This window comes from Acanthisitta chloris, unplaced genomic scaffold (genome assembly GCF_000695815.1).
Source record: "Acanthisitta chloris isolate BGI_N310 unplaced genomic scaffold, ASM69581v1 scaffold4094, whole genome shotgun sequence".
NCBI classification, from domain to species: Eukaryota; Metazoa; Chordata; class Aves; order Passeriformes; family Acanthisittidae; genus Acanthisitta; species Acanthisitta chloris.
The window spans coordinates 1,093-18,285 of record NW_008669696.1 but is presented as its reverse complement, the minus strand read 5'-3'; the positions used below and the strand labels follow the sequence as shown (position 1 = coordinate 18,285).

Here is a 17,193-nt window from a genome sequence, read left to right as displayed (position 1 = left end):
GCCCCAAGGTTTGGGGAAGCAGCCCTGGTTTTTCAAATGCTCTGTCTCCTTGGTGCACAGAGCTGCAGCCAGTGATTTCCAAGATCAATGGACTAAGTCTGTTATTAAGTGTCTCTATGTCAGCAATAGTTCCCCCATGGCAAGGCACTGGGTGAGTGTCCTGGTTTTGGCTGGGACAGCATTAATTTTCAGCCCAGTGGCTGGCACAGTACTGTGGTTTTTGATTTAGGATGTGTGCTGGTCCTGAACCTGCTTTGGGATCTCCATGGCCTTCAGTGGCTTTGCACTCCAGCTCCAAGGCTTGGGGAAGCAGCCCTGGTTTTTCAAATGCTCTGTCCCCTTGGTGCACAGAGCTGCAGCCAGTGATTTCCAAGATCAATGGACTAAGTCTGTTATTAAGTGTCTCTATGTCAGCAATAGTTCCCCCATGGCAAGGCACTGGGTGAGTGTCCTGGTTTTGGCTGGGACAGCATTAATTTTCAGCCCAGTGGCTGGCACAGTACTGTGGTTTTTGATTTAGGATGTGAATAATGTTGATAACACAATGATGTTTTGGCTTTTGCTGTGGAGTGCTCACCCTGAGTCAAGGACTTTTCAGTGTCTCATGCTCTGCTAATGAGGAGCTGCACAAAAAGCTGGGAAGTGGCATGGGCAGAAAAGCTGACCTGAACTGGCCAGAGAGATATTACATACCACAGAACATCATGCCCAGTATATAAACTGAGGAAGTTGCCCAGAAAGGAGCCAATAACTGTTTGGGGATGGGCTGAGCACCAGTCAGTGGGCAGTGAGCAATCCTTGGACTTTTCAGTGTCTCATGCTCTGCTAATGAGGAGCTGCACAAAAAGCTGGGAAGTGGCATGGGCAGAAAAGCTGACCTGAACTGGCCAGAGAGATATTACATACCACAGAACATCATGCCCAGTATATAAACTGAGGAAGTTGCCCAGAAAGGAGCCAATAACTGTTTGGGGATGGGCTGAGCACCAGTCAGTGGGCAGTGAGCAATCCTTTTGTGCATCTCTTGTTTTTCTTGGGTTCTGTTATTCTCTCTCCCTATTGTTAATATTATTATTATCATCATAATTATCATTATTATATTTATAATTACTATAATCATCACCACCATAATTTATTATTATTATTATTGTTGATGTTGTTATTATTGTTATATCATCATCATAATCATTTCTTTCCAAATATTAAATTGTTCTTATCCCAACCCATGAGCTGTACCTTTTTTTTTCCTGATTTTTCTCCCCAAGGGTGTCAAGGATGGAGGCTGTGTGGTGCTTAATTGCCAGCTAGGATTAAGCCACAACAGTGAGGATACATGAAAAGCATCCTAAGGGCATGTAATATAACAGGATCACTCCCTCCCATACAAAATTTTAGAACAAGAAATGTGAATGCAGAAATTATAGCCATGTCAGGCTGAACAAGAAAGTGTCCAGTGTATGGCTATTAATTAGGATTTGTAACTGCCATGAGGAATTGCTTTTCTTGGCTTCTTGGCTGAGCTTTATGGACAGGCAGGCAATAAGCAGATCAGATGAGATACTCTTCTCTAGGAGGGAGATGAGTTGTGGGTATATCCCATTCTACAGAGGCATTCAGTGAGGCTGAGGGTCTCCTGCACAAGGCTGAGCTGGTTGAGGCAGCACCAGGGTGCTCCTGGCCCACCAGACCTCCTGGGCTTGTCGCAGCAGTGATAGCTGAGGGGACAACTTCAGGCAAAGGGAGGCCAAGCCCAAGTACTCCTGTGAACTGTCTCTCTAGCAAATCACTTGCCCAGTTGGTGTCTAAGATTAGCTCCTTCTGGCAGCTTCAGCAGATGCAGCTGCTGGGTAAATTTAGAACCTTAGTGAATGGGCTATTTTCACTCCCAGAGTATCCAAGTCAGGAGGGCAGTGCAGAGTCACTGGACTTTGCCGCGTGAGTCACCAACTTTGACACTGGGAGTTGAGTAGCTCTGTCCTCCTGGGCAGCCAGGGACCTGTGCTGATCCACCTGCAGCAACAGAGCCCTTGAGCTCAGCAGCTCAGTGTGGCATCAGCTGTGTGAGGACACCCATATAGAGAAGAGCTGAATTTTACCCTGAAGGAAGCACATCATGTCATAGCTGTTTTGGTGGAAAAGGTAAGTCTGGCATAATGCAGATGCCAAGAAACATCTTACCAAATGTCCACAGCAGATTTGTATTAAAAAGGGATGTACGTGGCAGCTAAAGGGGTTTGGGGGATGTGAAGAGATGCCACAAAGGCACAGTACCTGCCCTTACTTCCAGTGCTTCTGGTTGGGCTCCTAGAAATAAAACCAACATGGTTTCTAACTCAAAACCCGTGTGGATGACAGTTTGATGGCTGTAGACTCATGATATTTCACTACTATGAAGGCAGAGTCAAAATAAAGGTGAAAATTAATCCAGCTGCAGCTCAACCTCCAGTTGGGTGATGCCACTAAGGTGGGTTTCTGTTAACAGAACAAGTCTACAATGTCTTGTGTCACTATCAGGGGTGGCAGGTGAAGACCTGCAAACAGATCCTCGTGCCTCTCAGCTCCAATGGTTGGGCATTGCTTGGGGTGTCACCTGCATCACAGCAGCATAACAGGATAAGCTCAGGCACCATCGATGTCCAACATTTATTTACTACATAAATAAGTGACATTTATCAGGGACTTCACAAATTACTTTGGCAGAGCTGAAAGCTGGCTAGGAACTGATCCTGTTTCATCCACAGGGAAGCCAGAATACAGCAGCACCAAGCATCCTGACCCACATTGCAAAGGGGCCTGGATTTTGCCCTCACCAAACATAGACACAACTCAGACATAAGGCCACTGAAAGTTACTCTAAAGTGCAAGAGAGCCAGAGCTATTTTTCAGGTATTAACTCCCCTTTTCCCCAAGGCACCATGTTTAACACACTTCCTATGCAGTCTCCCAAAGTCTACTTCTCCAAGGAGGCTACCATGGGCTTTCCCTTCACCACCCAACCCCAAGGCACTGCCCTTCATTCAGAGTCTTTCTCCTTTGACTGTATTTACCTGTGTCCTCACTCAGCCATGCAATCATGAGCTTAGGCTGTGTGCACCAAAGGCAGTTGAATAAAGGGATGGGTGGCTGGAGATGAGAAAGAGTTGGCTACAGCATCTTCTGTCCCTCAGCCATGGGCAGGAATGTGAGCTTAAACCTTTGTCCATAGCATATAAAAAAATAGAAATGGGATTTGGTTTGAGTCCCAGGACACGTGTCATAGCAGGATGGCTTTGGTGGACACATTGGTCTCAGACCCTGTAGTGCAGTGCCCTTGGGGCATGAGTTGGGGCCTGGGGACCAAGCAGTTGTGAGCCATGGGTTGTGTTTCTTCGGCATGTTCGCTCCCCAAGCAGCCTGCACATTATGCACAATGGCTGTGAAGCAGGTTTGGCTCCTGTGCTCTCATTAATTATGCCTGGTGTTGGCACTAAATCACTTTTCCCAAGACATTTAGCAGTGAAGGGACCTGTTTTGTAGAGATTGTAACACCTGCCACTGTATATGGCTGACAGTGGTGGCAATGGAGTTACCCTTCAATGTGCTGTTCCTGGTCCTCCTTCCCTTTGCTATAAAGCCTCTACTATTTATTTATTATCTCTTGGTAGGAGTAGGTCCTGCTGAGCCATTTCACAGTCCTCACTGCACAACCACTGACGCTGAACACTGCAGAGTAAATGCTGATCATTTCTTGTAGTGAAGGGAACATGGGATGCTTGGGCTGTAAGTGACCTGGAGATGGTTCTGCAGGCTCAGAACCAGTTAATCCCTTTCTCATTGCTGTCCTGGCCCACCCTAAAACTTCCAGTCATGGGACCTGGAAAGTCTCCTCTGGGAGACATGGGCTACAGGCCCTGTGGCAGAGCCGAGTGCTGGTGGACCAAGTGGGAAGCAGGGGGTGAAATATCTAGGCCTGCATGATGTCAGAGGGTCAGAAAAATGATGGGACTAGCTCTTTCTGGCATTAATGAAATGTCCTGGGAGCCTGCCTCAGCAGCCTGCCATGCTTGGGGAGCCTGCAAAATGCCCACTGTGTCTGATAGAAAATCTTTCCTGCAGCAAAGGGGTGACCTGTGCCTTCCAGGTGACTTCTACATGGGTGAGCTACAGCAGTCTGATTGTCAAGAGGGCTTGGAGAGCCCTGGCCAGTGGCTGGCCTGGCAGTGGTGGCTGGAAGGGAGACAAGGCTTTGGGACAAGCCTGTTGATGTCTCCCCTACTCCACCTTTGCCTTGTCACTCCTCTCCTCCTCCTCGATGGCCAGGATGCGTTCACGCTCTTTGATCAGCTGCACTCCGCAGTACGTGATGAACCAGATGGACAGGGTGCTGACAGGGAAACCTAGAATAGGGAGAGAGACATGGTCATCTTGGTGTGGCTGCTTGTCTAACTGCCTATCCGGTGAGTTTGGGAGGTCTCACAACTTCATGATGGCCAATGACATTTTTTATCATGGACCCAGCTCTGCAGCTTCACTGTGAGAAGAGAGAAATCGCCAGGATGAAGCTGTGCTTGAGCCCACCAAGGCATCATGGACTGCAGCTAATGTGGGAACATGCTGGAGTGGCTTTGAGCACTCTCTTACCCCCAAAACTCCTTCTGCTCCCCATCTTCAGACATAGTGATTGACTTTCTGTCCATTCAACCTGTCCATGTCCATCGTTGTTCAGCACTGTGACTTTCTGGAAGCTTTGGGCCCCACAGATGCTGAGGATCAACCCCAGCCTCATCCTGTACTTGGGGACACAGTGTCCACTCAGGGAAACATGTATTTTTGTCACCTACATAAGTGACTGAGAGCCAGGAGCTCTCCCTTCACTTAGGAAGGGTCTGACGTCATTTGCAATCACAAATCTGGTATCCACAGCAGAGGGGAGATACAGGGTTTGTTCCTGCTATAACAGGACCTCTGAAATGAATAATGCAACCAGCAAAAGCCAGCTAGCTCAGCGGGCAGGCACTCCTGGCACACTGAGCCCAGAGCATGACATTATCCATTCCCTATGCCAGCCTCATCCCAAGAAGGCTGGAGGACACAAGCTCACAATGGCTATTTATACCCTGTGCTGCTCAAGAAGACTTCAAAACAATGCCACCATCCACTGATTAGAAATGTACAGACTGTAGCATAAGGATTTGTACCTGTCACCTTCAGGTTGATGCAGGAGTAACTGCTACAGCAAAAGGAGATAATGTAGGACAAGTAAATCCCTTTCTCCAGCCAGGGGACCATGTCCCACCTTGGTGGGATGAATGTGACCTTTAGGAACTCCTTCAAGGAGTCTAAATCAGTGTCAGGCTGTGCCAGGAGTTGTATGAGCAGACCTGGAATGCAGCCTGTACCCCAGAGCACTCACAGAAGGAGGGTGGGAGCTAAGAAACCACTGTCTGCACTTTTTGCATAAGAATTAGGCAAATTTGGAGCAGCTACATAACAAGCCAAAGGCCAGGACACTTTGGACCCAAAAGGACTCATGAGCCCCAGTCCTCAGCTACCCTTACCAGTGTCCCCCCATTAAGACAAGGGTCCCTCAGTGGGGAAGGCTGGTAACACCTTACCTGTCACGAGGAGCCTCTTGGTCACTAGCACTGCAAACTCCAGGCTGTTGAGTGCAAGGATGTTGTAGAGGACAATGGCCCAGAAATTCACTGCCCCAAAAGCTGCCCTAATCCGCCGAGACATGGCCCCAGACATTTTGGCCTGTGAAGGGAGAAGCAGTAAGTGAGGAAAAACAGGGCTGTAAGGAAAGTCAGTGCACTGGTCCTACTCCAGCTGGGATCCCAGAGAGGAGGTAAAACTTAGAGCAGCCTTTAGTGTCTCTGGGATGAAGAAATATAAGGAAAAGGTAAGGCTTCTGCTCTGCTGCACTAGGGACTCTGGAGTGGTATTTCAGGGTGCTGTGGGTGGGGGCAAGATGTTAGACACAGTTTCATGCTAACTGTAGAATCATAGACTCATGGAATGGTTTGGGATGGAAGGGACCTTAAGGATCATTAAGTTCCAACCCCCTGCCATGGGCAGGGACACTTCCCACCAGACCAGGTTGCTCCAAGCCCCATCCAACCTGGGCTTGGACACTTCCAGGGATGGAGCAGCCACAGCTTCTCTAGGTAACCTGTGCCCTCACCACACCACCCTCATAGGGAGGAATTTCTTCCTAATATCTCACCTAAACCGGCCCTCTGTCAGTTTGAATCCATTCCCCCCTGCCCTGTCACTCCATGCACTTGTGACAAGTCCCTCTCCAGCTCTTTTGGAGCCCCTTTAAAAACATAATGCCTGAGTACTGCTTTCCTCATCTGTTCCCTTGGGTAAGCCATTCCTCAGGGCAGAAGAATGCTGTTGTATAATTTCTTCCTAATATCTCACCTAAACCGGCCCTCTGTCAGTTTGAATCCATTCCCCCCTGCCCTGTCACTCCATGCACTTGTGACAAGTCCCTCTCCAGCTCTTTTGGAGCCCCTTTAAAAACATAATGCCTGAGTACTGCTTTCCTCATCTGTTCCCTTGGGTAAGCCATTCCTCAGGGCAGAAGAATGCTGTTGTATACCAGGATTATTATTAGCCCTACATGCAAATCACTCTCAGGTCGTGGTAAAAATTGTTCCTTAGGAATTAAAAAAAAAAGCTGAAAACTAGTGACAGCAGCAGAGTGAAATTGTCACTGGCACATAATCCTCAGGAGCAGCTGCTGCAAGTGAAGCAGGAAAGGAGTTTATCAGTCTTCAAAGAGCATGGTGAATCCCCAGGCCACTTAGTGCTGAGAATTGTGGTGCTGTAGGGAAGGAGATTTCACTGCCTGTGAGAGCCATAATCTGATTAGAAGTTCAAGACAGAGAGCAAACAGGAGGATTCCTCTCCACAGTTTTTGTTCAGAATAGATCTCTATTCAACTATTTTAACCAATAGACTTCAGGTTAGGAAAAACAAATAAGGAACATAATTGTTTCTAGGATGGAGTTCCCTAAGGTTTTCTTCCAACATCTCCCCAATACACCTTGGTCCCAAACAGAGATAAGGCACTAAGCTTTGGATTGTTTGGAAAATAATTCATTCCAGTATTTAAACACTTGCTTTTATCAGAAAACAGATCAAAACCACTCAGAATGCCAAAATGTTTTGCAGAACAAGAAGAACAAATTAGTTCCAGAAGGAAACATATAAGCATTTCCCCATAGAATCATAGAATCTGGATATTCCCCATAGAATATTACCCATATGAGGAAATGTTTGTGCATTTCCCCATGGACAGATCTCAGGGTTTGTGCCTGTCTGTGGTACTGATGGAGCTGAACTCCTGATGCTCTTGGACCTCTGTTTTCCTTCTGAAAGCTTCATCCCAACCTAAATTTCCCATGAAGCATCATGAGAGCACATAGGAGTTTGCTCTGGGTGGGTGACACAGTGCATAAAATGAAGGGATACACAGTACCAGGTCTGTGCTTCCCTTGCACAGCTCAGTAGCTGATCACAAGGATGCTCCAAGGATGTGACAATCCTTGAAAGTGTTCAGAAGATGTCTGAATATGGCACTTGAGCACATGGTTTAGTGGTGAACATGGTGGTGCTGGTTTGGACTTCATGATCTTAGAGGTCTTTTCCAACCTTAATGATTCCTAAGGCCACAGGAAAGAGCTTCAGGTCTCCACCCAGGAGACCAGGACATGGAGCTTCATGACATCATGTGGGATGCTCTTCAGCCTCAGATGAAAATGGATCTGACTCATATAAACAAGTCTGAGTTCCCTCAAACTTTGGAGTTATGGATGATTTCCAGCCCCAGAGTTTGGCCCCAGACCCACTGACTTTTTCCCCATTCACTCACCTCCAGTTTGGCAAAGAGCCCGAGCTGGAAGAACTTCTGCACCCAGAGCTCAAAGTTGAGGCCGAAGCAGTTGACGACAGACCAGATGTAGACAATCTCAGAGGGCCCCAGCCACAGGGTGGTGACAGCAAAGGTGGTGATGCTAGCCACGAGCTCCTTGATGATGTTATCATGGTTCTCTCCAAGGTGATCATACACATACCTAATGGCCAAGGAAAGTAGTTGGTGCTCCCCATAGTCAAGAAGTCCCCTCTGGATTCCTTTATCCCATGCTCACAAGCTCCTCACAGGCAGGTCAATCTAGACCACCCTAGTGAGAAAGAATGTTCTGGCTGGTATGTTCTAGCAAACACTGATTTTTGCTGCAGTCCAGCTGCTTGTGCCTTGTGCTCCTCACAAACCTATGGATCTTTAAGGACAAAACACTCTCCTTTCTCCCTCTTGCAGGTAAAGGGTTGCTAAAACTTGGGGATTTGTAGAGCTGCAGACTCTCAAGACTTGTTGGTGCACAGGATTTCATCACAGAGACTGCTCATCACCTTCAGTACAGGTTTGCTGGTTATACTCATGGCTGAAGGGAGATCAAGCACTGAGGGAGATGTAGATCTACAGGATATGGGAGACCTGAGCTCAATTCCCTTTTCTCCTCGTAGAATATGAACCTGACTCTTCCTCCTTTGAGGGAACACTAAACCCACCAGACTTAAAGGGATTTCTGGGACAGGACTCTCTTGCTCCCAAGTTTGGAGGTGAGGGATGTGGCAATTCATTCAACAGTTTGGGGGGTAAACAGAATAAATGGTGGGATTTACCCAGAAGAGAAGATGCCACAGTTTTGGGATGAATAACATTTGATACTTCCTTGCTATGTAATGAAAGAAAAGACCCTGCACCAGACTAGAGGTGGTCGATTAGACACTTACTTGCACAGCCAGTCATTAATGCCTCTGTCAAAATGCCTAAAATGCAGATGATAAAAACATGTTAAGACACAGAGTGAAGACAATAAAAACCATGTTAAAACACCCTTCCAGAGTGTCCCCTGGCAAGGTACCCAGTCCCCTGGCAAGGTACATTCTGGACCTTGCTCACAGAAGTTCTCCATGCTCCTTCCCTGGAAAGGTCCCACTATCAATGTGGTTTAACTTCTCTCCTTATCTATTGCTTCCTGCCCAAGAATATTCCCCTGGACTGTGAGCAGGTCTAGACTATAGGTTCAGTATGGACTGTTCAGTGTAGGTGGTCTCCAACTCACAGACCAGCTGCTCAGGGAAGCATCCCAGATGTCCTCCCTGCCATGCGTGTTTTGTTCAGCTCAAACCTGCTGTCCCTCTTTGTTGGTGCACGTGGGGTACTCACGTTTCTGCAAATATGTAGAGCAGGGTGATGCATTTTGGGGGCTGAGGTGGCTCCAAATGGTCCAGTCTGGCGATGGTGTTGATGACCCCAAACATGACAGCAGCTTTCACCCAGTCGTACACCAAATTGGAGTAGGCCAGACCAGCTGAAGCAAAAACAAGAGTCAAGTGGGGGAAGAGGAACACAGAATGTGTCACCCTCAGGACTTTTGGGGACACCGTGTCCCATGGGAGCACAAAGTCTACTGCAATAAACATAGCATCAAGAGGGCAGTCTAATGCTGCCTTGGACCAGCAAAGCTTTTAAAACTAAGATTTTCAAGAGACTTAAACCAAAGAGCAATCTCTTCTCATGGTATTTGGGAGCAGACTGTTTATTGGTCAAAAAAATTCTATATAACAGTCATTTATTCCAGTGCAAAATTGTTCCCTCCTTCTAACCTGTGATGAACTCATTACAGTTCTTAACTGTGACCTCTGAGGTTTTACTGGCACCTCCAAAATGCCCTCTACCCCAGGTTTTTGATGTTTCAGCAGAGCTAGGGCCAGGACCTCTGTCTTGGAGAGGTGTCTGACACTGGGAGACAAACCCTACAGGCACAGACGCTAAAGATATCAAATTCCTATGCAAACAGAAGCCAAAATGCCCCAATATTGGTGTGGTTCATCTCACAGATGAAGGGCCACATAGTGCATCAATGCTCCCACTGTGGACCAGGCAGATCTGGTCAGTACAGTCAGAAGAGCTCAGCTCCATATGGAGTAACACGTGTAGTCAGTCCACACAGGTCTCTTAGAACATTCTAAATCAATGCTAGTGCCATTCCAGCTGCACTAGGATTTTATCCTGGCTTCCAGCTGCCACTCTGGAGAGACATGGGGTTTTTCCAGTTCCTGCTTGTCCTCTGCTGTGTGGGTGGTGTCTCAAATGCTGCCATCAGGTGTGTATTTGACCAGCTGAAAGCCTCCATCTAGCTGCCAGCTGAAGGCCAGCACTGCTACCACCACTTACCCCAGGAGTTTGGCTTCTAGAGGTCCCTAGTCCAGCCCTGCTTATAGAACAGCCAACTTCAAATGGAGATTACATTGTTCTGGACATTGTCCATTTAAGTGTTGAATACTACTATTTTGGGATAATCTGTAATCCCTCTGGGCACCTATTTCAGTGTTTGACCACTCTATGAACAACATTCCTTACCTGCAATCAGGCTTTGCCTGGGTGCATGTTGTTTGCTGTGTCCTGCTAATTTTTTGGAGGTGCTGAGCTCCCTTCCAGTCCAGATAAAGGCAATTGGAATGGCTTTGTGCTCAGCTCCTTAAACCCTAGACTAAACCATCTACACTATAACAAGGACAGACCAACACCATCTGCTTTCCAGGGCTGCCCAACCTCAGTTCTGTGTGTGGTCAACAGAAAGAAGAGGATTTTACTCAAACCTGTCCAACACAGGCATTGCCAAAGCCTCTCAGTGGAGGTGAATGGAGATGTGAATCACTCACCACTGCCTTGAAGCTGAGGACAGGTGTGAACGTGTCCAAGCATGGCCACTCACCCAGGGACCAATCCGAGAGGCGGTTCACAAACTTCAGGTCGGAAGGGAGGGTGAGGATGTAGAAGAAGTGGAAGAAGATGTCCACAGTGATGATGGCCCCCACGTGGAGGAGAGCATTGACCCGAATGTTCTTCATCTCATCGTCTTTGCGTCTTAGCTCTCGGGTGCTCACCTGCCAGGATGGACAAACCAGGAAAGGGCTGAGCCAGGATGGGCAGCATAGTGCTCCATCCAGAAGAATGGTCAAGGTCCAAATAGGGACTCATTGCTTTCCTTTGAAATCACACCATGAACTATGTGACCCAAATTTCTATTGATTAAGGCAGACCCAAGGACTGCCTCAGGTAAGCACATCCACAAGGAGCAGGACATGTCTCACCCACAGCATCCCTCCAACACCCTCAGTGCTGAGCATGTCAGCTATGTGCCTCCTGCATCATGCTCCTGTTCCCATCACTGAGGTTTCCAGCAGAACAGGCACATGGTGAGGCACAGCAGTAACAGGTCTGGCTGAACCTGAGGGACTCAAGGTGGGATAAAATCCAAGGAGCTGCCAGGGTTTATGCTCTTTGTGCAGAGACTTGTTCAGAAAGTCAACTTTGCTTAAGGACACCCCCTCGCACAGAGTGCTAAGGGGGAGAAAATGCCTGTACCCATCACATCTACAGGATGGATTCCAGGGCTGGAATCCCACCTGACAGCTCTGCCAGGGCCTGATGTATTTTTGGCCAGGGTCATCTGGGAGGAGGATGACTGATGATCTCTGAAGCTTCTGTTGCAGACTCCTGCTGGAAATGAGAGGGAGAGCTGCTTGAGGGGCTGTCCCAAATCAGCTGGGACCTGATTGATGGGGATTTCATCTCTGCTGTGTCTTGTATATGCAGGGGCTGAGGTTTGCCTCCAGGAGCTGTCATATCTCTGGCTGTTGTAATATAAATATCATCAGAGAGAGCTTTCAGGATTACACCGGGCAGAGCAATGTCCTTGCTTCCCCGCATCGCCATAAAATTGCTGCTGTATTCAAAATCCTCTTATGTTTATTACTTTCCCTTTATTCCCTGTGAGAGGTGGGAGCTCTCCCTGCATAATCCACAGGCTGCCGCACCAGCTCTGTTGTCAAATCCAGATGATTCCTGAGAATTAAAGCCCTTGCCAGATTTTTTCATGTCTGTTATGGGCCAGGTGCTTTGAGGATACAAAGAGGTCACTGGACCCTAAGCTGGAGGAGAAGCTGAGGAGGACAGACTCTGGCATGGAGTCATGTGGGAGGACATGGATCCCTCCTTTCATAGAGTCATAGAATTGTTTTGGTTGGAAAAGACCCTTAAGATTAGCAAATCCAACTGTTAACCCAACACTGCCAATGTCATCACTAACCATGCCTCCAAGTGCCACATCTACACGTCTCTTAAATCCCACCAGGAATGGTGACTCCACTACTTCCTTGGGCAGCCTGTTCCAATGCTTGACAACCTTTTACTTAAAGACATTTTTCCTAATATCCAGTCAAACCTCTCCTGGCACAACATGAGGCCATTTCCTCTCATCCTCATGTCTGCATGTGGTGACAGCACACGGCCACCATCCCCTTGGGATCAGGACTCTGTCCCCCACACTCCCAACCCTACATTCACTTCCCAAAGTGAATTTGTTTCCGTGATCCTAGTAAGGAAGATGCTTCTCAGCTCAAATGGGGCTGACCAAGCCCTGGTATAGATGAGTTCCCATCTCACATTGGGGTGCAAGGGCTCCACCAGGATGTAGGACCAGTAGGAGCAAAAGGGAGAGATCCATTGCCTAACTGGGTCATATTCTCCAACCCAGAGGAGGGACTCCATCTGCCTAATTAGGGTCTCCGGCCCTAATTGCTGTTGGGCAATTAAGAATTCACCTCTGCAATCAGCTGCAGCTCCAACAGTGCAGGGGGGATCTAGCCAGGAGATGGCAGTGGTGGCCAGGCCAAGACAGGACCCCTGGCCGGGGCATGGGAAGGGGTTGGGGACTTGCTCCTTGTGCCTTTGGGGGCAGCGTTTTAAGCAGCAGAGGAGACTTGTTCATAAAATGGCTGTAGACATCCTGGTTTCGGGCTGTGCAAAGAAGGAGGAAATGAAATTCCTCCTAGATCAAGCCTGGTAGGAGCAGTGGGAGTTCAGGTGTTGGAAACATGAGGAACTTAATGTCCCAATTTATAGGTACCTGACTGCATCCCTTAAGGGGACACCAGAACTGACCTTATGATCTTCAGGGTCAAAGTCCTTTTAAACAGATCATGTAGGACCTGAGGGCTCTTGTTCCTTTCAACATGCAGCATGAGGTTGTTAATTCCACGGGTGAGTGAACTAGCAAAGAGCAGGACTTGAATCAGGGCTCATCCTGCTCTCTGGAGGAAACAAGCCCAGTGCAGACCCGCTCTTAGGCAACCAGTACCAGCCCCACATTGGAGAGAAGGTGCTGGGCTGATGAGTCTTTGGTCTTCTCCTCACCATGAGGCTCTGGCCACTTTTCCCTGCCCTGGGCTGGTTTTTCATCTGAATTCAGAAATGTATTTCCAAAACTCTCATGCACCCAGACATCAATTTTGGTCCAAAAATTTGATGTTGCTGTTCTTCAGAAGGACTCAGATGAGTGGTGGGAATCCTCCTCCAGCAGCATACTGACCAAGCAAGAGGTCTCTCCCTTAGCCAGCAGCACCAGATCGCTTGATGACCAAGGCTGATCATCGGTGTATAAGGACATTGAGATGGGAAGAAAGGAGGGAGAGAGCACTGTCAGTTTCCTTGATCTTTGGCTGTAAAGTAGCTCCAGAAGTCTGCGGGTCCCAGCCCAGGCTTCTGTTCCTGTTTCCCAGTGCTGTTTGGAGTCTGCTCATCCAAAAGCTTCCTTGGTTGTGTGATACAGGAAGATTTGGAGCATCAGGAGTATTTAATGGAGCATAGAGGAAGTCCCTGGAAGCCCACAGCCTTCCACCCAAACATACTTGTTTCTAGAGAAATAATTTCTTCTTAAGGCAAACCATCCTCCTGGGGCAAAGCAGCTGGATGAAAATGTGACACTGCCTTTGTTGTCACAGCCACCAGCACACAGAGGTCCCATGTCAGACCCTCACTGCAGCCTCCCAGCACCACTCAGAGGTGCAGTGTGGAGCTGCTGGGGCACCAAGCAGTGCAGATGACCAGTGAGGTAGGACATGGGCTGAACCCTCCTCTCCTCATCCCAGCATGATGCTTTCACCACAGAAATATCTTCCCTTCTGAATTCATCAGTGGGAATGACTGAAAACCCCAACCAAAAGGTTAAAAACCCATCCAATTTTGCCCCTCCCCACAAATTGCACCTCCCAGACTATGGCCACACACTCTCAGTGACCACAACAAGTTCTAGAACCATTTGCACCTTCACTGTGGTAACAGGTGGGGTTCTGTAAACATTAAACCCAAGCAAATAAACTTAGGGAGAAGTCCTCCTCCAGCCCAGCCTCAGGAGCACTCACCTGGGCGTGGAACTGGTCAAATGTCATGACAGGCCCAAAGAAGAAGAATGGGAGATAGAAGTTGTACTTGAGGAGGTCAAAGATAGAGTAGATGCCCTCTTTCTTCTCAGAGCTCTCGAGTGCAAAGCTCATACAGCGCATGATGGTGAAGGTGCTTCCTCCGTAGAAGAGGACATCTTGAAGATCAAAAGCTCCCGTTACAAACCCGCTCTGGATAAGAAATGAAGAGTTACCACCAGGAACATGGTGTCACTTCTGTGCTCCCTTGCTTTGTGGAGGACATCACTCCTGGGGTGGCACAGAATCCTAGAATGGTTTGGGTTGGAAGGGACCTAAAAGACCATCTCATTCCAACCCCCTGCAATGGGCAGGAACACCTTTCATTAGACCAGTTTGCTTCAAGCCCCATTCAACCCAGCTCCAACACTTCCAGGGATGGGGCAGCCACTGCTTCTCTGGGCAACCTGTGCCAGTGCCTCCCCACCGTCACAGGGAAGAATTTCTTCCTAACATCTCATCTAACCCTGACCTCTTTCAGTTTAGTTTTCAGTTCAGACAAAGCCTCTAATTGTGCTCTGACACCAATTGTTCCTGGAGCTAATGAGCTGGAAAGATAAAACTAGGGCTTGATTTCTCAGCTGGCTCCTGCATACTGGAGTAGTGAGGAAGTGGTAGATTCTCTTGGCCATGTCTTCACCAAGGAGCTGTGGGTCACACAGGCTTTGGTCTGGGGTGGCCATGTAACCCTGTCATAGGGACATAACCCTCCCCAAGGAGTGAAGCAAAGCCAGCACAAGGCTGATGGAGAGGAAGGGAACACATTTTTGGAGGGAAGCAGTAGACAGGGAGAGGCAGCATTGTCCTGAAGAGGGACTGAATAGTTTGATGGCCTTCTGTCCACCCACCAGTGAAAGTCTTAACTGGGCAGGGACCTTAGGAATGGGCATCGCTGAACCCATCCCAGCTCTGTGTTACAGGTGGGGAAACCGAAGCATGGGGCAGGAACCCATCTTGCCTGGCTGACAAGCTGTTGTCTGGGCAGCAAGAAGGACTTAGGTGTCCTGAACTTTGGCCCAGCATGAAGCCATCAAAACACAACACAGCTCCTATGGGATTACTCCCAGGCTCAGCAGCACAAAGCTCCTACCAAACCCTAACACAAACCTCGTGGGAACTCTGATGAAGCCAGGAGAAATGGCCAAGTTCTGTGAGTGCCCCAGGAGCCCTCCTTGGAGGCAAACCCAAGGATATGGACACTGGATGGACACATTTCCAGTGGGCTGGAAATGAGGCTGACACATGGCCCAAGACAGCACCTACCTGCCATGAACCGAATGGCTCCAGCTTGAAGGAGGCGAGACAGCAGAGCCCAGCCACATAGCAAAGCCATTTCTGCTTGGCCAATGCAACGGAGTAGAGGACAAGGCAGTGGGAGAGGATGATCATCAAGTAGACAAGTCCCATGCTGCCCAGCACGGCTGAGATCCCATACAGCATGTACATCACAGCCCGGTGCTGGGAGAGACAGCAACCGTGATTGTGGTCAGCTTGGTGAAAGCCACAGCCCCACTCCCTCTATCCCAGAGCATCCCCCCACCCTAGAGCATCCCCCAAGGCCCTTCCACAGATCCCAGGTCGCCCTGGTGCTTTCAAATCCATCCCACCACACCCCTGGCTCACCTGTGGCACTGTCATGGAGCAGATCTTGCCAAAGAGGACATGTCCCGAGAGGGCAAAGATGATGACATTCCTGAATGAGGTGAACCACATCACCCACTCAAAATCAGCCACGTCCTGCAGGAGAAGCACCACCTTACTGCCCCTAGCCCTCACACCCCTGCCTCACCCACATAACTTTCAAAGCCTTTTCCTCCCATTTTCCACCCAAGGGCTCCCAAGCACTTTAGCTTGGACACAAAACCCCAGGAGAGATGTGCAGGGGTTGCTTGTCTCAGCGCACACAAAGCAGAGTATCCACAGTGCTGCAGGGTTGATATTTTCCTGACTACTTCTTTAGTCACATGGACTTTGCAAAAGTGTGTCAGCAGCAGAAAAAACAGCTCTGCTTCTCCCGTGGTCAGCACTGACCATGATGTCTGTAGCTAGAAAAGACCAAGTCCTTCCTCCACTTACCATCTTCCTGCCAAAGTAGTGCCAGCCTGGCTTTATGCCATCCCGAAAGGCCTTTCTGTTCATGCTGTCTACAAAAGAACCAGAGTTACAGGGAGAGAAACAGCTCTGGGAAATGAGGTCTGGGTTCAAGCAAGGCAAGGAGCCTTCATCGTTGTGATGAAGAGCCATCAGGGCCCAAACACCCCATCCCAAAAGTGCCTGATTGCCATGGACACCCATAGGAGCCAGAGACTGCAGGTGTTTCTGCAAGAATTTCCAGAAAAGCCTTTTTACCACTGCACATCCCCTGGCTGATCCCATGAAGTTTTCAGGTTTGTGGGATTCCAGACTAAAAAAAATATTGGGAAGCAGCCCTGTTGGTTGCTGTTTTTGGGCACTGGCTGGAGAGCTGTGACATCCCACAGCCACTTGCCCTGAGCTGTGGATATGGAGACAAGGAGACAACCAGGCAAAAAGGCAAAAATCCCTTTGGAAAGGATTTCCAAGGTGTTCTCTGCAAAAATGAAAGCATGTGATCTGCTGCAGGCATCAACAGCTGGAAAAGCAGCCACCTTACATCCATCCTCCCTCCCAGGGTCCCATCCAGGGGTATGTAATGGGAAGTGTTACCTCTGGATGCTTCGAAGATCCCACTGCCACTGTACACCACAGCACATGAAACCACGAGAGCATAAAACCCCAGTTCATAGCTGGGGAGCATCGATTTAACCCCCATGGTGGCAGGTTACCACCTCGGCTGGCACGAGGGATCCACACCTGGGAAGAGGAAGGAGGAGAGGGAAGATAACCAGGGGTGAG

At 48.7% G+C, this 17,193-nt stretch overlaps 1 protein-coding gene across 1 annotated transcript; it reads right to left on the bottom strand.

Moving 5' to 3' along the window:
- Positions 1-4,060: 4,060 nt before the first annotated feature.
- HHATL (hedgehog acyltransferase-like) lies at positions 4,061-17,110 on the bottom strand. The gene is made up of 11 exons (XM_009073398.1): positions 17,005-17,110; positions 16,396-16,463; positions 15,943-16,056; positions 15,583-15,777; positions 14,263-14,472; positions 10,773-10,944; positions 9,221-9,365; positions 8,785-8,820; positions 7,862-8,063; positions 5,595-5,736; positions 4,061-4,376 (listed from the first exon to the last, which is right to left on the bottom strand). The coding sequence occupies exons 1-11, from the start codon at positions 17,108-17,110 to the stop codon at positions 4,252-4,254; spliced, it is 1,515 nt and encodes a 504-aa protein (XP_009071646.1). The 3' UTR covers positions 4,061-4,251.
- Between the last annotated feature and the right edge of the window lie 83 nt (positions 17,111-17,193).